The sequence below is a fragment of the Lampetra fluviatilis genome, chromosome 33 (assembly GCF_964198595.1).
Source record: "Lampetra fluviatilis chromosome 33, kcLamFluv1.1, whole genome shotgun sequence".
Lineage (NCBI taxonomy): Eukaryota > Metazoa > Chordata > Hyperoartia > Petromyzontiformes > Petromyzontidae > Lampetra > Lampetra fluviatilis.
This window is the reverse complement of record NC_136307.1, coordinates 4655651-4680473: the sequence shown is the minus strand read 5'-3', so window position 1 is coordinate 4680473 and position 24823 is coordinate 4655651. Positions and strand designations below refer to the sequence as shown.

At 55.0% G+C, this 24823-nt stretch overlaps 1 protein-coding gene across 2 annotated transcripts; it reads left to right on the top strand.

Moving 5' to 3' along the window:
• The first annotated feature begins 757 nt into the window (after nt 1-757).
• MSH2 (mutS homolog 2) lies at nt 758-24803 on the top strand. 2 transcript variants are annotated; one of them, XM_078871852.1, is made up of 16 exons: nt 758-1563; nt 4372-4523; nt 5187-5525; nt 6645-6791; nt 7391-7540; nt 8350-8483; nt 16544-16743; nt 17248-17357; nt 17890-18013; nt 18986-19136; nt 20071-20168; nt 20556-20798; nt 21086-21290; nt 22186-22433; nt 22800-22972; nt 23566-24803. In XM_078871852.1, exons 1-16 carry the CDS (start codon nt 1353-1355, stop codon nt 23746-23748), a joined length of 2868 nt encoding a protein of 955 aa, XP_078727978.1. In that variant the 5' UTR covers nt 758-1352; the 3' UTR covers nt 23749-24803. The 2 variants fall into 2 exon arrangements, with proteins under 2 accessions (XP_078727978.1, XP_078727979.1); XM_078871853.1 differs by lacking the exon at nt 7391-7540.
• The last annotated feature ends 20 nt before the right edge of the window (nt 24804-24823 follow it).

Sequence of the window (24823 nt, the reverse complement as noted above, 5' to 3'; positions counted from 1 at the left end):
GTAGATGCCACTGGTTCTTCACGTTCTGTAGATGCCACTGGTTCTTCACGTTCTGTAGATGCCACTGGTTCTTCACGTTCTGTAGATGCCACTGGTTCTTCACGTTCTGTAGATGTAGATGCCGCCGTCTACTGCGCAGGCGGTTGAACTCACGACTCTCGCTCCGAACAGGCGAACTGGACGTGCGGGACCTGGGGTTGTTCGTATCTCGGAGAGTTCCTAAGTAGAGTGTTCGTAAGTAGAGGAGTCCCGCCGCGTTCGTATCGTCGGGGACACGTGATCTCTGACCCAATGACGTCACCAAATGGCGTCGCCTCTTTCCCGCGCTTTTTAACAACACAGAACGCGTCTTGAGCTCCGATTACAATTAGTGAGGCGGCAATGGAGCGATGATCTTTTAAATCTAAATAGAAAACTAATTTTGTTTTTGTTGCGTGTTAAGTTTGTTATAATAATTACATCAGTATAGCGGCTTTTCCTCAAGGATCTCAAAGCGCTGTATATTATAAATACATTAAACACATAATTTTTTTTTTTACTAAATGAACTGCGATTAGCACGGTGCGAAATTATCTCAACAGAGATATAATATAGTCATGTCGTCCCGAGATCAAACATTAGCATAGTATTCAGCCAATTACATTCGAGAAATCGCTCATTAACATAATAAATGCATTACGTATTACCATAAGACGACCGCTACGTCACATCCGCACTACCTCATTAGCATAACACAACACGTGTTGCAAAGCGTGGCTCTTTCCCGTGGCGGGAAAACGCAGCAGCGGCGGCAGCAACTTCTTCATCATCAACATCATCCGCAGCACTTTTATAAGAAGCAATACCATCGGCAACAACAACAACAATAGAAAAGCACAGTTATAATCCTTAGCACCGGAAGCATTCATTAGAAACAGCAGCAGCAGCAGCGATAGCTGCACGCAGGAGCACAAAGCAAGCAGCAACAACATCATCATCAGCAGTAAAGACTTGGCAACAGCAGCGTTGCGAGTAACGGCATCGTTGGACAAGTGACAACAGCCCACATCCAGAAGAAAACAACATCGGCAGCATAAGCAACAGTAGCAGCGGAAACAATATTAGCACCAACAACAACCAACAATATCAACAACCAATAATATCAACAACCAACAGTATCAACAACAACCACCAACAATATCAACAACAACCAACAATATCAACAACAACCAACAATATCGACCCGAACCTCCGATTAGCACGGTTGCCCACGTACGGCGCGAAAGAAGCCCAGCTATACAGCACCGTACATAACATAACAAACAGACAACAACATCATCAACAACAACAACAACTAACAACAACAACAAGAGATGTCTGCGGTGCAAGCGAAGGAGCAGCTGAGCCTGGAGCCCGCGCAAGAGAACGGCTTCGTGAGCTTCTTCGCCTCCATGAGCGAGAAGGCCGAGGCCACGGTCCGCCTCTTCGACCGCGTCGACTTCTACACCGTCCACGGTCGCGACGCCATCCTCGTCTCGCGCGACGTCTTCAAGACCACGGCGGTCGTCAAGATGCTGGGCACCGGTGCGTCGTGACACACAACAACAACAACAAACAAAAGACAAAGATCCCCCGTGTAGCCTTTGAATGGTGGGGCGCAAGTGCTGGTAGCGAGCAGCACCTATGAAGGCCGGTACGGTACACGAGGGGGGTGGGTGGCTAGCAAACACGCCCGGCCGCCTTTGTCTCCCCGGTGGCGATGTTTAGACACCGCACCAGGTACTTATTTGAGGTTGAGTCGACCTAGGGGAGGCCCATGATTGGTTTAGATAATCATCATCGGGGTTGGCCGTGAGCGGGAATCGAACCCGGGTCGCCGGGTTCGCAGCGTAGCGCTAACCACTACACACACCTCGAGTCGTGCATTCACTCATTCATTCACTCATTCATTCACTCATTCGCGCAGTAATTTTGCTGCCCCACCCCCACTCGTCCACGCGAGTCGTTCATTTGGTTATCCCGTCGTGAATGTTTTCATTCGGCCATTCACGCATTCATTCAGTCGTTCGTGCATTCATTCAGTTGTTCGTGCATTCATTCAGTTCGTGCATTCATTCAGTCGTTGGCATTCGTTCAGTCGTTCGTGCATTCATTCATTAAGTTCGTGCATTCAGTCGTTCGTGCATTCATTCAGTCGTTCGTGCATTCATTCAGTAGTTTGCATTCGTTAAGTCGTTCGTGCATTCATTAAGTTCGTGCATTAATTAATTGTCGTTCGTGCATTCATTCAGTCGTTCGTTCAGTCATTCAGTCGTTCATTCAGTCGTTCGTGCATTCATTCCGTTCGTGCATTTTTCCGGCCGACCGTGCAGCCATTCGTCCACGCAATTATTCATGAAGTAATTAAATCATTCACCGAGTCCCACTTACCCAGTCGTTTCACATCATCCATTGGTTCGCACCTTCCTGTGGTCGGTCCATTCATTCAGTCATTCACAAACTCATGAATACATTTCGTTATTCGTTCGTCGGTTTTCATTCAGCTCCTCCTTTATTAAGTTAGGTCGTGATGATGATATATCGTGCCCCTTAACGTCACAAAACGTCTATCGGTGTATACTTTTATTTGTTTTCACCACGGGGATCTCCCCAATGTCAGCTGTCACTGTGCGGCACAACGTGAACTGGGCACGAGTTGCCCCACGTGGTTTTTGGTTTTCCCCAATGAAGTCACTCACGGGCAGAGGTCGCAAACGGGTTTTGATTCCTTACCCGTACCAGGCCGCACCAGGGTCGCAAACGGGTACCCGTACCCGGCCGTACCCGTACCCTACCCGACCGGGTACGGGTAGGGTACGGGTATCGGGTACCTGATTGCGACCTCTGGGATGAAGCCATGTTGCAGGCGCGGGTGGGTTGATTCTAGGAACTTGAATTGTGAGAAGAGACAAGACGTTGGGAAATGAGTGACAAACGGTGACTCACCAGTGACTCACGGTCTACCCGTACCCGGCCGCACCAGGGTCGCAAACGGGTACCCGTACCCGGCCGGGTACGGGTAGCCGGGTATCGGGTAGGGTACGGGTATCGGGTACCCGGTTGCGACCTCTGCTCACGGGTGATTTCCCAAAACGGTGGTACATTTGAGCCAGAACGTCGCTACTCACACACACACGGCCTGCTTTGTTGGGTTTCGAATAACCTCGCGCGGATATTTTAACGTCCACTGTGATACACACTCTGGGTCCATTAATAAAGGTTTTTGGGTTCGATTGCGTAAGTATAAATGCGTCGTAACCCTCCACCACCCGACACAGCCAGACTGGCGAGATGTTAACTACCTCGCCTGGTATGGAGGAGGGCTTGGGTTTGATCCCGACCCTGATGATGCATGTATAATACATTTAGGAGTTTGCGTGTCTCTCTCCTCGTGGATTTCTCTGCAGTCCTCCGGTTTTTCCCTCCACATTTAGAATCGACAACACGCGTTTAGAGTTTTCGGCTGCTATACATTTCCGCGTGATAAGCCAGTTAATTGAGCTATCATTCGTGGCCAGGTCGCTTATGAAAAAGAGCTATATAGCTCAGGGGTCCTTTACCTGGTAAATATAAAAAAAAATGTTTTTACACCTGATGAGGGAGGCTTGTGTTGCCTCCGAAACGTCGTGATTTAATTTAGTTTTCATTTATTTTATTTTATTAATTGTTTTACCTACGTGACTTTACCGAAAAAAACAAAGAGTAATTTAGTTTTATTTTAGAATTTACCTGCAGGAATTGCCAGGGCGGCCTGGGGTTTCAACCACATGTTGAGGACTATCTACCAGGTTGCCTATTTCATTCTGGATTTGACGTTTTCGTGACTGCAAGGATTCATACTCTTAGGTTTTTTCGGTAAAGTCACGTAGGTGAAAATAAGTAAAAAATATATTAAAATACATAATAGAAATAATTATTTTGTTTCTATTATTATTTCGATTATGTATTTTTATTATTAATTTGTATTATTTATTTATACCTACGTGACTTTACCGAAAAAACCTAAGAGTATGCCTATTTCATCTCATTCATGCGCCTTCTGCTTCACACCGGACACTGCTTGGAATTTCCATTCATAGTCTCTCTTTACCCAACCTTGACCAATTCAAGAAAGCTATCAACTCATGAATTACACCTTCAAGAGTGCTGCTTGTTACTGGCTGCTTGGCATTTTGGGCCTTTGGGTTGTGTGCTCAACCCCCAAGCGTCACGCTTGCAAACCACACTCGGCCGGTCTCTTTGAGTCCTCACCTAAATGAAACGAAATAAGCCTGAGCTTTTAGATTATTGCAAATTTTGTTTGAAAGACGGCGAAGCGTTTGATAAAGCGTTGTCGGCGTTGCCGCTCGGCAGGCTCGCGCAAGCTCGAGTCGGTGGTGCTCAGCAAGATGAACTTCGAGTCGGTGGTGCGGGACCTGCTGCTGGTGCGGCAGTACCGCGTCGAGGTGTACCGCAACCGCGCCGGCAAGGCCTCGCGCGACAACGACTGGCAGCTCGCCTACAAGGTGAGGGCGGGCAGGCTGGCCGGCGGGCGGGCATCGATGCCGTTCATCAAGTTCAGGGGTCGGCAACCAAAATAACACGAGGAGGCATTTTTTTTCAAATTCGGTAAAATCATCTATTTCAAAAGCCGCCAATGCCACGTGACTACGAGACGGTGGTCTGTAATAAATAACACCCCAAAGCAGCAGTCATTTAAGTGCCTCCGGAGCCGCAGGTTGCCTACCCCTGGTCAAGTTTAACCCCCTCGTCTGACAAGCGTGTCCAGGTACCGTACGTCCCTCTGTGTCAATCCACTGCCGGATGAAGGCCTCCCCCACTGCGTGTCGATCGTGGAGGTTGTTTTGACCATACTTCGCCACGCTGGTCATTGCAGGTTGTTAAATTGGGGGGTAGTCGGGGCCTAGGAGAGGTCTCGGATATCACTCGCCACAGATGTTATCCGTGGCTGGAAATCCTACTCATTGGGTAGTGTTAAACACTGCGCAGCCGCTCCAGCTGTTGTACTGGACATCTGTAAAAAGAGCTTTTTGGCTCATCGCATTTCTCCAGTATATATAAATATTCTGATTCTGATAACGCCCCGCTGCTGGGCCACGTCGGCGCCCCCAATAACAACAGTGACCGTGCCCCTCTTCTTCCTCCACCTCCTCGTTGCCCCATCGCAGGCGTCCCCGGGAAACTTGGCGCAGTTCGAGGACATCCTCTTCGGTAACGTGGACATGTCGTCCTCCGCCGGCGTCGTGGCCGTCAAGCTGGGCTTGGCTTGCGGCGTCGGCGCCGGCGGGACGGCCGCCGCCGCCGCGGCCGGCGGCAGTGGCGGCGCCGACGCCCAGCGCGTGGTGGGCGTCGGCTTCGCCGACACCACGCTGCGCCGGCTGTGCGTGTGCGAGTTCCCCGATAATGACCAGTTCTCCAACCTGGAGGCGCTGCTCGTGCAGCTGGGGCCCAAGGAGTGCGTGCTGCCCGCCGGGGAGGCACAGGCCGACGCCGGGAAGCTGCGGCAGGTGTGTGTGGGTGAGGGGGGCGGGGGGAGGCGGGAGAGGCACGTGGTGGTGGAGTGGTGCGTGTTGGGTGGATGGGGGTGGCACGTGGTGGAGTGTATTGGAGGGTGTGCGGTTGGGGTGGTACGTGACGGAGTGTGGTGGTGGAGTGGTGTGTGTGGGTGAGGGGGGTGGGGGGAAGGGGGAGGCGGGGAAGGCACGTGGTGGTGGAGTGGTGCGTGTTGGGTGGATGGGGGTGGCACGTGGTGGAGTGTGGTGGTGGAGTGGTGTGTGTGGGTGAGGGGGGCGGGGGGAGGCGGGGAAGGCACGTGGTGGTGGAGTGGTGCGTGTTGGGTGGATGGGGGTGGCACGTGGTGGAGTGTATTGGAGGGTGTGCGGTTGGGGTGGTACGTGGCAGAGTGTGCTGGTGGAGTGGTGTGTGGGTGAGGGGGGCGGGGGTAGGCGGGGGAGGCACGTCGTGGTGGAGTGGTGCGTGTTGGGTGGATGGGGGTGGCACGTGGTGGAGTGTATTGGAGGGTGTGCGATTGGGGTGGTACGTGGCGGAGTGTGGTGGTGGAGTGGTGTGTGTGCGGGAGTGGAGGGAGGTGGGTAGATGGGGGTGGTACCTGGTGGAGCGTGGTTGGGACGGGGGTGTCATGGTGTCAGGTGGGGATAATCATTTACTATCCTCCTCTCATCCATGTGCTCCTCTATTTGTCTCTCAGTGTAATTACAAGCATGCTCCACTTCAATTGGCCTGAAGAAGAACGTTTGCAACCAGTAAATTTGACATCGATCGGAAACATGGACATTGGAAAATGAAAATGAAAATAAATGCGACAAATGGAACAAAACACAAGCTTTTGTTTGACTGCTAGAAACAGGAGTAGTCGGTGGGCTTGGGCAGATGCGTTGCTCGTAGGGGCGATGGCCGGTGGTCAAGAATGTGCCGTGTGAGAGGTGGCGGCACCTTGGGGAAGCCTTCATCCAGCAGTGGACTGATCATGGCTGAGGACGACGACGGTGTTGACAATGATGTTGACGATTGCGATAAAATCGAATCGCCGTACGCTTTATCGCGGGTGCCGAAGCGACTCGATAAGTAGGCCGCGGCTAACGCGAGCTTCGTCCGATCGCTGACAGGTGGTGCAGCGGAGCGGGCTGCTCATCACCGACAGGAAGAAGGTGGAGTTTTCCTCCAAGGACATCGTCCAGGACCTCAATCGCCTGCTCAAGACGCGCAAGGGCGAGCAGGCCAACAGCGCCGCGCTGTCCGAGATGGAGAAGCAAGTACGTGTGTGCATGGGTGTGTGTCTAAACGTTGAACTTCTTTCGCACCGTACCTAGTCAACCATGCTAATCGGAGGTGCGGGAAAATCGCAAGTACACGAGTAGCTGGCGGCGTCGTGGGCGCTGAGAGTTTGTCGGTCGGTTCTCTCCGCGTGGCGAGCGACCTGGAGTTGTTAAAACGCTTCCCGACGCAGGTAGAAAGCGCGACCGCGTTCGCTCCGTGTGTCTTGTCGTCGAGCGAGACCCGCAGCTACTTTGTTCAAGTCCGTTTTAGGACTTGCCATAGATAAATATGGCCACATTGATCAAAAGGGTTTCCCAAAAGATTGATTAAAAAAACGACAGGCGGGTTCAAACCCACGGGCTCCGTGGTGCCGGCTCGTGTATCGAACACGGCCATTGAGCCACTCGACGACTGATCGTCCCCAACCCCTTGTCATTCATATCCTTATCCTCATTCTCCTCATCGCCCTCCTCATCCATATCATTCTGTATCATCATCATCCTTTGCATCCTCTCCATCCTCGTCCGCACCACCCTCATCCTCCGCCCCCCCTCCCCTGCCCACCCCCCACATCCAACTCCTCGCCGTGACCCAGGTAGCAATGTCGTCGCTCGCCGCCCTCGTCAAGTACCTGGAGCTGACGTCCGACGAGTCGGGCTTCGGCCAGTTTGAGCTGAGCACCTTCGACCTGGGCCAGTACGTGCGCCTGGATAGCGCCGCCGTGCGCGCCCTCAACCTCTTCCAGGTCAGAGGGCGAGAGCGCAAGCGAGATGGAGACAGGAAGTTGAGTGCGGAGAGAGCGGGTGCGGTAGAGGCAGAGCATGAGAGCGGGAGAGAGAGTGGCGGTGGGGGGGGGGTGGCGAATGAGAGAGGAGAGAGTGAGTGAGATGATAAATAGGGAAGCAAGAGAGAGTTACTCGGCGAGAGGGAGTGTGAGCGAGCGACGGAGGGGAGGGGCGAGTGAGAAAGTGAATGACCGAAACTAAAACGAAACTATTATTTTACCAGGTAAGGCCCACTTAGCTATGTAGGTCTTTTTTCAGACGCGACCTGGCCCACACATGATGGCTCAACGAAGTGGCTAATCACCTGGAAATTTAGAGCAGCCAAATATTCTAAATGTGTGAGGACCCGGAGAAAAATCCACATGACCATGGGGAGAGAACATACAAACTCCAAATATACAGGTGTCAGGGTTGGGTTCGAGCCCACGACCTCCGGTATACTAGGCGAGGCAGTTAACATCTCACCACCGTGGGGCCAATAGTTGAGAGTGAGCGGGCGAGTGAATGCAGATGAGGGTGAGCAAGCGACTGGCTGGCTGGCTGAGTGAGCGAGCGCGACTTGATGAGAGCAAGCTCTTGGGGCGATCATCGTGGTTACACGGAGGGTGGACCTTTTGGTGATAGGGGAGAGCCGAGTGAGAGAACGAGTTGGATGGAAGTGAGCGGGTGGGTGAGTGCGCGAGCGAATACAGATGTGAGCGAGGTCACGAGTCGCCCCCTGCCGCCCCCGCTCCTCCGTCCACCGTGACCTCGTGCGACCCCTCGGCAGGGCTCGTCGGACGAGGGGGGCCGCACGCAGTCGCTGTTCGGGCTCCTCAACCGGTGCCGCACGGCGCAGGGACAGCGACTGCTGGCGCAGTGGATCAAGCAGCCGCTGCTGGACCAGAACCGCATCGAGGAGAGGTGTGGCACGTGGGGGGTGGGGAGGGTGGGTGGGGCGGTGACGCGGTGGCCCGGGCGGTGACGCGGTGGCCCGACCGGTGGCGTGTTCCCCCGTTCGTTGCAGAAGAGGTCCACGGTTCGGAATTCAGCGGCTGCCCCAGTTTATTCGTGCGGTCGCGTATTAACCAAAACGATACGTGCTGTCCGCTTCACGGTGGACGGTAAAGATCCCATGACGTCGTTCACGAGAGTCGGCCGTTGTGCGCCGGCGTCAGGGTTCCAGATTTGAAAAGTAACTCGATTGGCGTAACTCGGTGGCAATCGTCGCCACGTACTGCGAGAACTTGCCAGGACCCTCCTACAAAACAGTCTTGGTGATGCTTCCCTGGGTAAACAAACGCTAAATCATAATAATAATAATAATTAATACACAGGGGAGGAATGTAGCGGTTAGTTCGCTGCGCTGTGTACCCAGCGGCCCGAGTTTGAGTCCCTCTCACGGCCAACACCAGTGACGATTATCTGAACCGGTTCTGGGCCTCGTCTAGGTCGACTCAGCCTGAAATGGTGTGTAAAATGATCGGCACTGGGAAGACAAAGGCACTGGCCACCCACCCCCTCGCGTGCTGCATCGGCCTTCATAGGCGCTGGCAAACAGCACTTGCCCGAACAGCATTTTAAGGGCTATACAGGGGATCTTTGTATTTGTGTGGTTTTGCATGCACGCGCACACGTATTTGCATCCACGTACGCTTGCGCGCACGTTTTTTGCTGGTTTGCCGGCACAGGCGTGCGTACACGCGTGATACAACTTGTCCAGCACTTGACGCCGCGCTCAATGGCGGGAGAGTCACGTGACTTCACCCCAAGTGCCCCCCCCCCTCCCACAAGTATCACAATGACGCCCCTCCAATCCTCCCTGTCCTCACCACACCCCCCTATCCCCCCCCCCCGCCAATCCTCCTCCTCCTCCCCCCTGACAATCCCCCCCCTCTTCCTCCATCCTTCCCACACCTCTCACGACCGTCCTCATTCCACGTTTAACCTCGGTTCCGATTCCTGATCTCGAGCGGCTATTTGGGCCGGGGAGGTGAAATTCTGCAGATATAAGACAACCCCACAACCCCACCGCCAAGGTATCCAAATCACCATACGGGTACATGCCCAGCTCTTGGTCATCCGCTGCTCGATGAGGGCGTCCCCACGCCATGCGGGATCGTGGGTGTTATTTGACCGTACTTCACCGCGCTGGCGAGTGCTGGGTCGGTGAACGCGGGGGGGGGGGGGGGAGCGCAGATGCGGCAGCGCTCCATCACAGTGCACCAGTGGGTTTTCTATATTTTTTCCCCCGCACTTGCACACGACAGCCCCTCGCAACGGCCTTGTTGTGGTGCGGACACTGACGATCCAAGCGCTATCCAGGATCGCACTGGGCTGGGCTTCTGAGGTCTGATGAGGCCGGGCGCATTCCCAGGCGATTTGGTCGTAAGCAGAAAAGCAGCATTGCTTACGGGGTGTGACGTTGGAGGTAATTCTAATTTCAGGAAAAGTGGCACATATTTTTTTTATAGAATAACATCCACGGTTTGACACCAGACTACAGGAACACTGTCGTCAAATCTACCCCCCCCCCACTCATCCTTGCCTAGGGGTCTCAGTGTCCCTCCCCCGTCTCCCTCCCCTCCCTCTTGCCTCTCACCTCTCTCTCGCCTCCCTCCCTCACCTTCCTCCCCCCTCGCCTCCGCCTCTCTCCTCCCTCCCTCCCTTCTCTGTTGTTGCCCTGCCCAGCCCAGAGGCTGACAGTGTTTGATACAGTGTCCCGCATCCGTCAGTCCGATAGTTGCTGCTGGTGTTGCTGCTGCACAGCGTTGTAATGCACGGCACGTGTTTATTTTATTACTATGATGATCGTCAGGATCATGATGATGATGTTGGTAATGATGTCTGTGCCAAGGGATTTTGGCACGAAGTATTATTACCTACGACGTTATAATGGCCATGTAATTAAGACTTTATAGGAATTGTCTTCAATGCGACACCCCATCAGTTTTAGTTCTCTGCTACGCCGGAATGTTTGGGTGATTCCGTTGAAAAATATCGATCGTTTCGCTTCATGTGGAAGGAAACCAGAGGACTCGGAGAAAATCCCCCCCACCCACGCATTCCAGGGGAAATGATAACACTGAAACTTCTGCATTAGTGGGGTTCATGAAACCCGCTTGCTGTACTGCGTTCCCCCATACCACCTGTCAGTCTCGGCTGGAAGTTTTGAAATCTTCACTCGATCCGCCAACCCTCGCCTCTAAAGCGCCGGGCCACAGGCGTGCGTGACCGTCGCGCCCTGGCCGTGCGTGCGGAGTGGAGAGATGTTGACTACCACGCCTGGTACACAGGAGGTCGTGGGTTTGATCCCGGCCCTGACGCCTGCTGCTGTATATTTGGTGTTTCCGTGTGTCTCTGCCCGTGGTCGCGTGGATTTTTGTCCGGGTCCTCCGGCTTTCTCCCTCCACATTTAGAAACACCGTCATGCGTTTTAAGAGTATTTGTCTGCGATAAATTTCCACGCGGTAAGCCACTTCGCTGAGCTATCATTTGTGGTAGCCAGATCGCTTCTGAAAAAGAGCTACATAGCTCAGTGGGGCCTTTACCCGGTAAAATAGAAGATAGTTTTAAGTTTAGTTTTAGTTCACGAGTGTCCCCGCCGTATTTTGTTGCCGCCCTGCTCTGTGATCTCCGTCTCTGAGGGCCCCCCCCCCCGCCAAACGTCACTCGACCGTCGCCAGCCGTGACGATCAACGCCCCGCGGTGGCAACCCAGGGGCGCTCGCTGCGAACGCTTAAAAACACCGCCGCGTCAATTATTCAGCATGGGTGCAGTTGTGGTGGTTGTTGTGCTTGTGGTAGTGATGGGTTCCGCGTGGGTATGGTTGTGGTGGTTGTTGTGCTGTGGTGGTGGTAGTGGGTTCCGCGTGGGTGTGGTTGTGGTGGTTGTTGTGCTGTGGTGGTGGTGGTGGGTTCCACGTGGGTGTGGTTGTGGTGGTTGGTTCCACGTGGTTGTGGTGGTTGTTGTGCTGTGGTGGTGGTGGGTTCCGCGTGGGTGTGTTTGTGGTGGTTGGTTCCACGTGGTTGTGGTGGTTGTTGTGCTGTGGTGGTGGTGGGTTCCGAGTGGGTGTGGTTGTGGTGGTGGTGGGTGCTGCGTGGTTGTGGTGGTGGTGGGTGCTGCGTGGTTGTGAAGGTTGTTGGGTGGTGGTGGGTGCCGCGTGGGTGTAGTTGTGACAGTTGTTGTGTTGTGTGGGTGGCGTGCGCGGTGAGCCGTATAAAAACCAGGCGGACCGGTCTGATCGGTTAACCAAGTAAAAGAACTCGAAAACAACCGTGCTGCCCCCCACCGACACCACCTGCCCCCCCAAAACAGCCCGGGGGCTGCACGCCACTCACGGGGACAAGGATGGGTTCGGTTCTCATCCCCGGTGCGTTCACACGAAACTATCACGACATCTCGTAACCGCGTTTCCAGTTAACTTTTTTTGTCTTTTTCACTTTTTTTCCATTTTTAAAATTGTAACGCAGTAAATAAGCAGGCGGCGTGTACCTCCTTCACGTATAATTCGTCTCTCCACGTGAAAAAAAAACTAAAGTACATTTCTTACACAACCCATCAGCTGCGCTCACGGCCTTCTGGGAGTGCGCAAATTCAGCAGCGTTGCTTCAAGACTTGCAAAACCCTGAACCGGTTTCGAAATGCAACGTCTCATCAGCTTTGCTTGAATTGTAAAGATCGACAGGGTTAGAAACGAACTTATTATCCGTCGTTGAAAAAACACCGTTTGCAACTGCTTGCAGACAGGATACAAATTTACACGTTTTGTTGTATTTTGTCAAACAGGTGCATTTTGGCAGGCAGCGAATGAGTCTCCCGGTTTTTCCCTCCACGTTTAGAAACACGCGTTTAGAGTATTTGGCTGCTAAAAATGTCCACGTGACGAGCCACTTCCGTTGAGCTACCATTTGTGGCCAGGTCGCTTCTGAAAAAGAGCTGTGTAGCTCAGCGTGCCTTACCTGATAAAAAAAGAACTAGGAAATAGTAGAACTAATCCACGTGTGTCGGATTCCATCTAATCACGGACGATTATAGTGGGGGGCGTGACTGTAGTAAGCAGTAGCGAAAATTGTCTCTCTCCCCTTGGCCGCGTAGATCTTTCTTCAGGTCCTCCGTGCGTTTAGAGTATTTGGCTGCTATAAATGTCGACATGATGAGCCCCCTTCGTTGAGCTATATAGCTCGGTTGGCCTTACCTGGTTAAATAAAAAAATGTTTAAGTTTAGTTTAAGAGTGTCCCTTCACGGACGATGATAATCCGGGGCACTACCGCGGTCAGCGACAGTAAAGAAACAACGCGGCGGTCGCGACGGCGACGCCAGTGGGGCTTAGCGAGAACCCAGCGAAGCGAGTCTCGAGTTCGCCTCCCCCCCCCCGCGCCACACCAACCACAACAGCTACCCGCTTACCCACCACCCACCTGTCCACCGGAACCGCTGCGATTTCGACTCCCGCGTGGCACGGCCGTGGCTTGGTGCGTGGTCGCGAGCGTTGGATTTGCATTTAAACGCCACGGGGCAAAAAAGCTGCTGGTTCCCCGTGCATGGAGGCGGCCTCCATTTTGTAAGGAGAGTTGAGTTTACAAATGCAGAACGCACGGACGCGACGGGATGCCCCGCGTTCGAACGCGGGCGAGTGCCTTCGAGCGCATGTCTCAGTTTTGTTTGTATTGGTGATTGTGAGCCGTGTGCGGTGAATTTTGTACTGGTGTTGGTAAAGCTGTGCGGTGAGTGATTGTTTTTTTGGGTTTTGTAGGTTGTCCTGGAAACGTGAGCAGTGTCTTCAGATGTACAAACACACACGGGCAGACGGACACACAAACATCCCAACAATATAGGATCACAGAGCTCGGGCAATCGCTGCAACCGGTTCTGACGGCTTTCTTCCCGAGCCTCTTTGCGAAGCCTGCGTGCATGCTTCAGATTCGGCAGTGGTTTTGAGAAGCGGATTTGCATGAATGCCGTTATTTGTAAAACAAAAAAAAACGGTTGGACGGACAGACATGGACAAAAGGAAAGGTTTCTTGGACACAGTCGGGGAAGGATCCTTGTGGTCCCCCTCTTCTATGGATGTCGTGACTACTCGCCCAAGCTCGCCACTTCTCCCTCGCGCCCCCACCCCGACTAACAGAGTGAGGAACTGAAAGCCGTCTCCTCTACTGCTTCTTCACGATGCCTTTTTTCCCCCCTGTTCTTACCAAGTTTTTTTTTATCGCGCCTTTTTGGCGTCATCTCGTTTGGAAATCTCTCACGGAGCAAGCGTTGCCCTTTCTTGTCCACTGAGTGGGGGACGACAATAAATCTGTGCGGCAAGCCTGTATTCGAACCCAAGTTCTCGGCAAGTTTCGGTATAGCTTTCTGACCTCTGACCCACCCGGTCTCCGCTTCATCTTGTTTTTTTAAACATCGTGCGCCCTGCAGCCGCCCGGTCTTTTGTAACAAAAGAGACGTTCATATCGTCGAGGCCTCCGCATTCAAAATCACTGCTTTTTATACACATCCCAATCAACCACATGGCCTTCTGGGAGCGGGGTCAATATGTTAGTGCTGCCCCGGATGCCCCTGGGGGTCGTCGGTGTTGTTGTCATCGTCGTTGACGTCATCTTGTTGTGGTTGGACTGGCAAGAATGTCCTTGTGTATGATAGTTACACAAGCACCCGATGTTTGTGTTGCTCAGTGCATCTGTCTGTGTGCTGCTGTCGCGTAGTGGTTAGCGCGCCGCACCATGAACCTGGCGACCCGAGTTCAATTCCCGATCACGGCCACCGCCAGTGACGGTTATCTGAATCGGTCCGAGGCCTCCCCTCGGTCAACTCGGTCTCAAATGGGTCCGTGGTGCTTCGTGTAAATATCGTCGCAGATAAAGGCGGCCGGACGTGGTGCCGGCCACACCCCCACCACCCCTATGGGACGCCGTGGTGGCCGAGATGTTGTCTCCGTCGCCTGGTACGCAGGGAGGTCGTAAGTTAGGAGCGGGACCCTGACGATGCGTGACGATGCGTGGTGTCCATGCGTCTTCTCTCTCGCTCTCCCACCGAGGTGGCCGCGTGGATTTCTCTCCGGGTTTCTCCAGTTTTGCCTTCCGCATTTAGAATCAACGTACGATTTGATGATTCGGATGCTCGATGAGCCATCATGTGTGGCCGGGTCACCTCTGAAAACGAGCTCATAGTGCAGTCGGCATTTGCCTGCTTAAATAAAATAGTTGGGCTTCAGCGCAGCACACCGTGGTATGCCGCGGCGGCCTTCATAGGTGTTCACCAACAACAGTCGCCCCAACAGTTTGTTAAGGCTTAACGGGGCGGGGGGGGACCTTTGCCTTTTCTGACATTAGCAGCCTCTTGCTGCTAATGTCAGCAGGCATGCAACTTGGGGGGTCACGAATCGGCGCTTCAAAAGCGCGCGTAGGGTTTTGCTCGTCTCGTCTGCGGCCGGCTCGCTGCGTGTCGTCTTGTCTCTCGCGTTCCGTCTGTGCCGCCCCTTGCATTCTGTCCCACATGCTGTCAGGACCGAGGGAAACGCCGGCGTGTCATCGGGGATACGCGCCTCGCGTCAAAGCACACGTCGTCGCTTCTACGCACGTGCGATTCGATTTGCGTGCATCGTCGGGTGTCGCAATCGGCCTGAATGAAAGGACGGACGGCTGGAACGTTTGCTACCCAGTCGGCGAGCTGTGTGGCCTGATGGCGCCACCTGGCATATTTGGCAGAGCCTTGCGCACGACGGTTGGCGGTCGACGTTCTAAGTCGGTGGTTCTCAACCTGAGATGCACGCGCCCCCAGGGGGGGGGGGTGCGAGACGTGGTCGGATTTTTTTAAAAGGTAAATCATCAAAACACAAATTAAGCACGGGCACGTAAGTACAACTACTTTGTTTCATCAAACCCCTGTGGTTGGTCTAAGGGGACTGCGCAACCCCTGTGGTCAGACCCCCCCCCCCAGAGGTCGCAAACGGGTTTTGATTCCTTACCCGTACCCGGCCGCACCAGGGTCGCAAACGGGTACCCATACCCGGCTACCCGTACCCGGCCGGGTATCGGGTAGGGTACGGGTACCCGATTGCGACCTCTGGGATGAAGCCATGTTGCAGGCGCGGGTGGGTTGATTCTAGGAACTTGAATTGTGAGAAGAGACACAAGACGTTGGGAAATGAGTCACAAACGGTTACTCACCAGTGACTCACGGCTTACCCGTACCCGTACCCGGCCGCACCAGGGTCGCAAACGGGTACCCGTATTCGGGCGGGTACGGGTAGCCGGGTATCGGGTAGGGTACGGGTATCGGGTACCCGATTGCGACCTCTGCCCCCCCCCCCCCCCCCCACCGTGCTCCGTGGATCAAACAAATCAGTCGAGACCCCGGTGTACGGCAGCCAAGAGCAGTTTATGCGAAGGCTGTCGCTAGAGGTGTGTGACACGTTTGGCGCAACGGTCCTCCGCTGACTCTGCTCGGAGACGTCTGACTCGCCTTCTCTCCGCCTTCAACATGGCAAGCGGCGCTGCCGCGGTGGAATGGTCAACGCTACCGGACTTGCAATCCAGGGGTCGCCGGTTCGACTCCATCCCCCGGCGCGGCAGTTCAAAGTTGGAATTTAGGCAAAATTAAGTGCAGAACCCCGTGGGTTTTTGTTGCGGTTGTGACCTAGCCGAGACCATCAACATGCTACACTTGAGAACCCGGTTTAATCACAACTCAGTCTGTGCGAGTCTATGGGTCTCTGTGCGAGTCTATGGGTCTCTGTGCGAGTCTATGGATCTCTGTGCGAGTCTATGGGTCTCTGTGCGAGTCTATGGGTCTATGTGCGAGTCTATGGGTCTCTATGCGAGTCGCTGGTGACCGCATAGAGATCATCAACTCGCTGCGCTTGAGACAGGCGGTTTAATCGCGCAATAGAACCCCGGATCTCTGCGGTGCCGGCTCGGCGCTCCGATGTCGGGAGCCGCTCTGCCACCCCTGGAACGGCTCTGCCGTGTGTGCCGTGCAGGCTGGACGTGGTGGAGTCGCTGGTGGACGACCCGGACCTGCGCCAGGCGCTGCAGGAGGAGCTGCTGCGCCGCTTCCCAGACCTGGGCCGCCTGTCGAAGCGCTTCCAGCGGCGCGCTGCCACGCTGCAGGACTGCCACCGCGTGTACCAGGCGGCGGGCCTGCTGCCCACCCTCGTCGGTGCCCTGCAGCGCCACCAGGGTGCGTGCTCGTGCGTGTGTCCGTGCGTGCGTGCGTGTTGAACTTTTTTTGCGCCGTACGTAGCCAAACGTGCTTTTCATAGGTGCGGGGTAAGTGGTGCTGGCCACATCACCCCCTCGTGTGCCGTGCCGGCCATAATCGGTGCTACTCGCTGACAGCACTTGCCCCAACGGTCTGTGGTGGAGCCATAGCACAGTGGTTAGCACGCTGGGATACGAACCCAGCGACGCGAATTCGATTCCTGCTCACAGCCAACACCAGTGATGATAATTATCTGATATGGTCCTGGGCCTCCCCTAGGTCGACTCAGCCTAAAATGAGTACCTGGTGCGGTGTGTAAACATCGCCGCTGGGGAGACAAAAGCGGCCGGGCGTGGTTCTGGCGAACCCACCCTCTCGTGTGCCGTTCTGACCTTCATCGGTGCTACTCGCTAACAGCGCTTGGGCCCAACAGTCTGTTAAGGCCGCAGGGGGATTTCGGTCTTTGCGTGCGTGCGCTGACAGGCCCTCGCCAGGCCCTGCTGGAGGAGCTGTTTGTGCAGCCGCTGCTGGAGCTGGAGAACGACTTCTCCAAGTTCCAGGAGATGATCGAGACGACGCTGGACATGGAGCAGGTGCTTGTGCCCGCTTGCGACGGCTTGGCGATTTAAAATCCATTCCCGCGCACGGCAACGCTTGCGTCCGATCGGATCGTGCGATTCAAAGATCGGTAATTTTTGTTCGATGCGCGCAAAGTGGACGCCCGTTTATCCGGTTGCAACGCGCGGAACGGGCGAGGCAGGGACGAGCGAGCGACTACGGGTGGGACAAATGGGACGGTAGAGACGAGTACAAATGAGACAGAAAGAAAATAAATTAGCCAACAAAACCCGGACAGAAGAGTGCAGATGAGACCGGTACACACGGTATAATCAAGGAGGTACAGAGGCATCCGGATGACAATTAACAAGCGGTACGAGAGAGCAATCGAATCCTGAATAGAAACTGTGACCCCGGATCGCAAAAGTTCCGTTAAATCGCCTGGGAAATCGAGGTGGGAAGAGGTGAACTTATTCGCAGCGTCGCTTTGTTTGAGTTTTTCTCTTACAATGAGCGAGCACGAGGTCTCCGCTCAACCCCATCCCCCTCATCCTCTTGTCTGTGCAGGTGGAGAACCATGAGTTCCTCGTGAAGTCGACCTTCGATCCCAACCTGGAGGAGCTGCGGAGTCGCATGAACGAGCTGGAGCGAGACATGGACAAGGCGCTGAGCTCCACTGCTCGAGACCTCGGTCCGTCACGCACGTACACACATACGCGCATATATACGCACGCACGCGAGCATGTAGACATACTCTTTGGTTTTTTCGGTAAAGTCACGTAGGTAAAAAATGTAATTAAATAAATGAAAACAACTAACGTATCGAAAGCACAACCACTTAAGCGGTTGTGCTTTCGCTACGTTGTCCCCACCTGAAGAAGGACGCTTGTGTTGCGCCCGAAACGTCGTGATTTAATTTAGTTGTTTTCATTTATTTAATTACATTTTTTACCTACGTGACTTTACCGAAAAAACCAAAGAGTATGAATCCTTGCAATCACGAAAGCTTCAAATCTAGAGCATGTAGACGTTTGCACGATCAAATGCGTACGCACGCATGTACACAAGAGCGTTAAATCGAATCTCGTGGTGAAGGGCTGATTGATGATTTGTCCTTGCACGTATGTGAGATCGTGATATATCAACATGTGTTTACAATAATATATACTTGTTCTTGCCCCAAACGTTATCCCGATTGTGCTCTCTCAGCTTCACGTCTCGAAGCATTGATTCTCGTGCCCGTGGTGGTCTCATGTACGCCACGTGTACATCTGCGCGCGTGCGCGAGTGTGGCGTGTCGTTTTGGGTGGGGAGAGGGTGGCGTAATGGTGAGCTCGCACCGAACCTGATGACCCGGGTTCAAATCCCCGCTCAGTCCAACATTACGAATAATCTGAACCGGTCCTCGGCCTCCCCTAGGTCGACTCGGCTACGTGCGGTGTGTAAAACGGCAGCATTGGGCGAGACGAAGGCAGGCCGGGCGTGGTGCTGTTGGCCATACCACCAGGCTCGCCTCGTGCGCCGTGCCGACGTCCGATTGGTTGCTTGCTAACACAGCACTTGTCTCCCGAATGTCTGTCCGAGGCTCTCCGGGGAGTGGGGCGGGGGGGGAGAATCTTTACCATTTGTGTGTTTTTTCTTTGGTCGTCGTCTCTCGCCGTAGGTCTGGAGGCCGGCAAGACGGTGAAGCTGGACTCGAACGCGCAGCTCGGCTTCTACTTCCGCGTCACGAGCAAGGACGAGAAGGCGCTGCGCAACAACAAGAAGTACTCGACCATCGACTCGCAGAAGAACGGAGTGCGCTTCACCAACAGGTGCTGCCGCCCCCCCCTCCCCTGCCTGCTCGCTCGCTGGGTTCAAGGCAGAGGTTGCTGGGTTCGAGGCAGAGGTCGCTGGGTTCGAGGCAGAGGTCGCTGGGTTCGAGGCAGAGGTCGCTGGGTTCGAGGCAGAGGTCGCTGGGTTCGAGGCAGAGGTCGCTGGGTTCGAGGCAGAGGTCGCTGGGTTCGAGGCAGAGGTCGCTGGGTTCGAGGCAGAGGTCGCTGGATTCGAGGCAGGGGTCGCTGGGTTCGAGGCAGGGGTCGCTGGGTTCGAGGCAGAGGTCGCTGGGTTCGAGGCAGAGGTCGCTGGGTTCGACGCTGGGTTCGACGTTGCGTTCGATGCTGCGTTCGACGCTGGGTTCGACGCTGGGTTTGAGGCAGAGGTCGCTGGGTTCGAGGCAGAGGTCGCTGGGTTCGAGGCAGGGCATGCGCGTTTGTGTTGTAATCGTGAGCGCCGTTGCGGAGAATGTGAGGAACGAAACACGAGCGGGCGATACGTCAGCCTCCCTCCTATATATTTGTCCATCCACTTGAATTTTTTTTTTTACATTTCCCATCGGCCACAAGGTTTGTTATAACACCACCTGGTCGCAGCTCGCCGGCATGGCTTCAAGCGAGCCCGACTTTGCTGATGAGACACTGTATGTCGAAACGGCTCCAGAGTTTGCCCGTGTTGGAATGTTGCACTCCCAGAAGGCGTCGCCATTGACTGGATTATGTAACAAATACTTGATTTTGCTGTGCCAACCTTGCTGTGTAACCGTCACTATTTACTGTGTCATTGTGTCGCCATCAGTCACCGTTGTCGTCACTGATGCTGTCATTGTGTCACCGAGTCACTGATGCCGTGCCGCTGTGTCTGTCACCATCACCGAGTGGCCGTGTCGCTGTATCAGTCACCATCACCGAGTCACTGTGTCGCTGCCCGCAGCAAGCTGAGCGCGCTGAACGAGGAGTACGTGCGCTGCCGCGACGACTACCAGGAGACGCAGAAGGCCATCGTCGTCGAGATCATCAACATCTCCGCCGGTGAGCGGTGGCGCCGCTGCTCAAACTCGGCCCCTCGTCGTCACCACCACCCCCACCACCATTGTCATCACCGTGATTTTCTACCATAACCGTCGTGTTTTTATTGTCTTTCACTTCATCAGCCTTGACGTATCGTCAGCATTTCATATCATTGTGAAATTGATGCTTTCTCCCTCTCGATTATCCCACCAATCCTACCCCCTGTCGTACCCACTATCCCACCATCACTCATCCCACTATCTCACTCATCCCAACTCTCTCACCATCACACATTCCCACTCCCACCATCACTCATTCCACTATCCCACTTATTACCCCACCTATCCTACCCGCTATCCCACCCACTGCCCTACCCACTCCCCCGCTACCACCCGCCGGCTTTGCCAGGCTACACGGAGCCCATGCAGCTGCTGAGCGACGTGGTGGCGCGGCTGGACGTGCTGACGAGCCTGGCGCTGGTGTCGCACTCGGCCCCCGTGGCGTACGTGCGCCCGCGTCTGTCGCCGCCCGGCGGTGACCTGGTGCTCAAGGGGGCGCGGCACCCTTGCCTCGAGGCCCAGGACGACGTCGCCTTCATCCCCAACGACGTCGCCTTCCACCGCGCCGGCACCACCTTCCACATCATCACCGGTGCGACACGCGCCGTCGTCCGTGTCGGTTGTGCCCGTCGCGTTATTTGATGTTGTCGTTGCCGCGGTGATGCGTTGCACCGTTAGCGGTTTTGTGTCGTTGTGGTGTTGTCATCGTATTCGGTGTCACCGTGTCGTGTGGCGTCGTGCCGTTTTGTCGTGGCGTGCCCATGTGCTGCGATGCATCCGTCACGTCGTTGCGTCGTTGTTGGAAATGCTTCCAACGTTCACCACCCGCATGTGTGTTTTCTTACACGCGCACACGCGACGTGCTCGTCACTCGCCCAGGCCCCAACATGGGCGGCAAGTCGACGTTCATCCGGCAGACGGGGGTGATCGTGCTCATGGCGCAGATGGGCTGCTTCGTGCCGTGCGACGAGGCGAGCGTCAGCGTCGTCGACTGCATCCTGGCGCGCGTCGGCGCCGGCGACAGCCAGCTCCGTGGAGTCTCCACCTTCATGGCTGAGATGCTCGAGACGTCCGCCATCCTCCGGTATGGGGGCGGGGGGGGGGGGCTTTTAGGGGTGGGGGGTGGGAGGGTTGATCAATCAATTGGTTTGTCAGTTGATCAGCAAAAGGCAATTTAGCAGTTAAGTCAGGCGATTGATGCATCAGTCAGTCAAACAGTGATGTCCGGTTTTTTCGAGGCATGTGAAGATCGATACAAAATATAAACAACTTCTGCATCCTCGGTGGTGCCCGCAAAGAATAGCTCGCCCATACCCGCCCAATAACAGCCCACGGCCAAGCCCTGGGGTGCCAGCTGCTCCCGAGATGTCGCACCTTCGCCACCTCACTAACCGACTTCGACATCACCCAGCTCACTCACCTCACTCACCTCACTCACCTCACTCACTTCCTCCTCACCCACCTCACCCATCCCACCCATCCCCCATGTACTCTGCAAACCTTCGGTCACCTCGTACTCCCTCGCGCACAGTTCCGGCCTCAATACGCACTCGCTTAAGAGCACAGCAGTTCCCTCGTTTTAACACGCGAGAAGCGTTCCTGAAAAGTGCCACGTTATGCGGGGGATTGCTGCTCCTGAACGACGTTTGCGAACTATAAACTCAGCCTGCAGTCGTCCCATGGCAGGACAGAGAGCTGAGATGAGGGTACGCTGCCACACACTCTTAAACATTCCACTCAACCGCGCAGTTCAAGAAAGTAGTTCTTCGTCGGCCGCTCAGAAAGCACCTGAAAACGGTGGCCGTTCCGCATTGCCGTAGAAAGTGTTCCCGAATGAAAGAACCGTGTTCTAGCGAAAACTCGTGTGAACACGACGCGTTAGGAGAGGGGTTACCGCACTTGCTCCCCCCTCCGCACAGTCGGTTCGAACACTGGTGATCTACGTGTTCATATGTCTCGATCTCCGTCGTGCTCGCCAGGTCGGCCACGGAGAACTCGCTGGTGATCATTGACGAGCTGGGCCGCGGGACGTCGACCTACGACGGCTTTGGGCTGGCGTGGGCCATCTCGGAGCACGTGGCCACGCGCCTGCGCGCCCTCTGCCTCTTCGCCACGCACTTCCACGAGCTGACGGCGCTCGCCGGCCACGTGCCCAGCGTGTCCAACCTGCACGTGACGGCACTCACCTCGCACCAGACCCTCACCATGCTCTACCGCGTGCGCAAGGGTGAGCCGCCGCGGGGGCAGGGTGGCAGCGGAGGTTGGGGCGGGCGGTGGACGCGGTTTGTTGATTTGTCGCTTTGGCTTTTAAGTCGGAAGTGATTTCCTGCTCGATTGAGCGTCAAGCCAGTGGGCGCTCAGCCCTGAGCCAGTGGTGGAAATTCCACATTCCGATGACGTGGGTGTATCCCCTGCATAGGGCACTACCGGTGACTTCTCCACACAGTGGTAGTTATTTTATTGACCGCGGAGGGATTATGGCACGAGTCAACCCCCCCCCACCCCAACGATGATTTGAGCGGCTCTCATTCGAAATTATAAATCGTTTAACCTCTGACCCCTGCCCCCCCCCCTTACCCCGGTTGCGGTGTAGGCGTGTGCGACCAGAGTTTTGGGATCCACGTGGCGGAGTTGGCTCACTTCCCGCCGCACGTCGTGGAGAGCGCGCGGCGCAAGGCCCTGGAGCTGGAGGAGTTCCAGGCCCTGGATGTCGCGTCGGACGTGGACGGAGAACCAGCCATCAAGAAACTCCGCTCCGAGCGAGAGGTAAGGGGCGTGGGGGGGCGTGGGGGGGCGTGGGGGGGGGGTTCATCATCGCCGTGCTGGACACGCTGCTCACTAGGTACCGTGTGCAGTAGTTCACCGATTAAAATCGACTGCCTTTGACTTTCACGGTTGGCTACGTACGGTGCGAAAGAAGTTCATTATACGTGCTTGGTCGATGCTTTTTGCCAACGCTCACCCACCCACCTGTTCAAACCGCTCAGTCACTCGTCATGGCTCGCCCTTTTGAACATTTGCTCACCCCGTTATTCGACTGCTCACTCAATTCACTTGCTCGTTTGACCACTCCACTCGCTTGCTTGGCTTTCCAATTTGACCCAATTGCCCATTACCCCTCCCCCTCCACCCATTCGCCCCAATCACTGGGCCCTATCGCCCACCCACCCACTCTCACTCGACCTCTCGCTCACTTGCCCACGCTCCCCACCCTCTCGCCCACCTGGCCCCTATTGCCCCTCGCCCGCTCAATCATCCGCTCCGACCATTTGATCGCTTCACTGGCTCGCTCGCAGACTCAACCCCACCCCCCCCCCCCCGTGCCGTTCCCCCTGCTCCCCGCCCCCGTAATCACACAGGAGGGCGAGCAAATCGTGCGGGACTTCCTGGACAAGGTGAAGGCCCTGCCGCTGGACTCGATGGCGGCGGACGAGGTGGGGCGCGCGCTCGCGGGCCTCAAGCAGGAGGTGGCGGAGCGCGGAAACGCGTACGTCAACGGCTTGGTGGCACGCGCGAGCGAACGCGGCGTCACGGCCAGCTGAGCCGCCCCAGCGGAGACCGTTGGAGAAAGAGGTGGGGGGGGGGGGGGTCGGCGAGAGGTAAAGAGGATGTAGGGAGAGTGGGAGAGGAGGCGGTGAGGACAGCAGAGAAGGAGATGGAACTCTCACTCCACGTTCCTTTTTCCGTGCCTCCCACCTTCTCAAAGTGAGGTGGAGAGAGTCTGCATCATTGCTCACTTGAATTATCTTCACTTTTGTAGAAGTTTACCGGAAGGTGGGTGTCAGGTCATTGACCCACGATTGTTATACAAAAGCGACTGCCTTTGACTTTCACTGTCCGTTATTAAGTGACTGCCATCCAGGGCTAATTGCGGGAATGATCATCAATTATATCAAATCGAGTTGTGCCCGTGAGACGTGCGTTACAAATGATACATGTTGCGCAATGGAGTGAACAGGACGGAACAAACTGGAATCAATAAAGTAGACGGCCAAACAATCGCGCCCATAAATCCTCTATCGGTGTGAATGGCGGAACCATTGCTTGCCTGGGTTGGTGTGATTTGTTCTAAACGCGATAGCAGTTTTACTGGATTAAAACCAGTGGATGACGAATAACGGGTCGGCGAGCATCGTCAAATGTAGCACGAGTAGTTGCTCTTTTTTTCATAGCGGCGACTTTTAGGCGACGCTGTTCTTTGCGGTTCCAAGCGGCCGTGCGTTGGGGCTCCTGTACCTGGGCTCATAGGTGGTGGGTCGCGAAAGCTAAACAGGGCTGAAGTTAAACAGGGCTACAGTTAAACAGGGCTAAAGATAAACAGGGCTAAAGATAAACAGGGTGACAGTTAAACAGGGCTGAAGTTAAACAGGACTAATAAAGTTAAACTGGGCCAAACTTTAACAGGGCTAAAGCTAAACAGGGTTAAAGTTAAACATGGCTTATCCCACTCACAAATTCACCGGCTCGCGTTATTCAAACATAGCCTCCGTCTACTGCCTGGTTTGCGAGTGCCAACATTGCGCTGAATTCAAGTACATTTCATTCAGTAAAATAGATTTCAGCCTCAGTACCAAAGAATAATTCCACCCGTTGTCTCTTCCGCTTGCACAGCTTGTT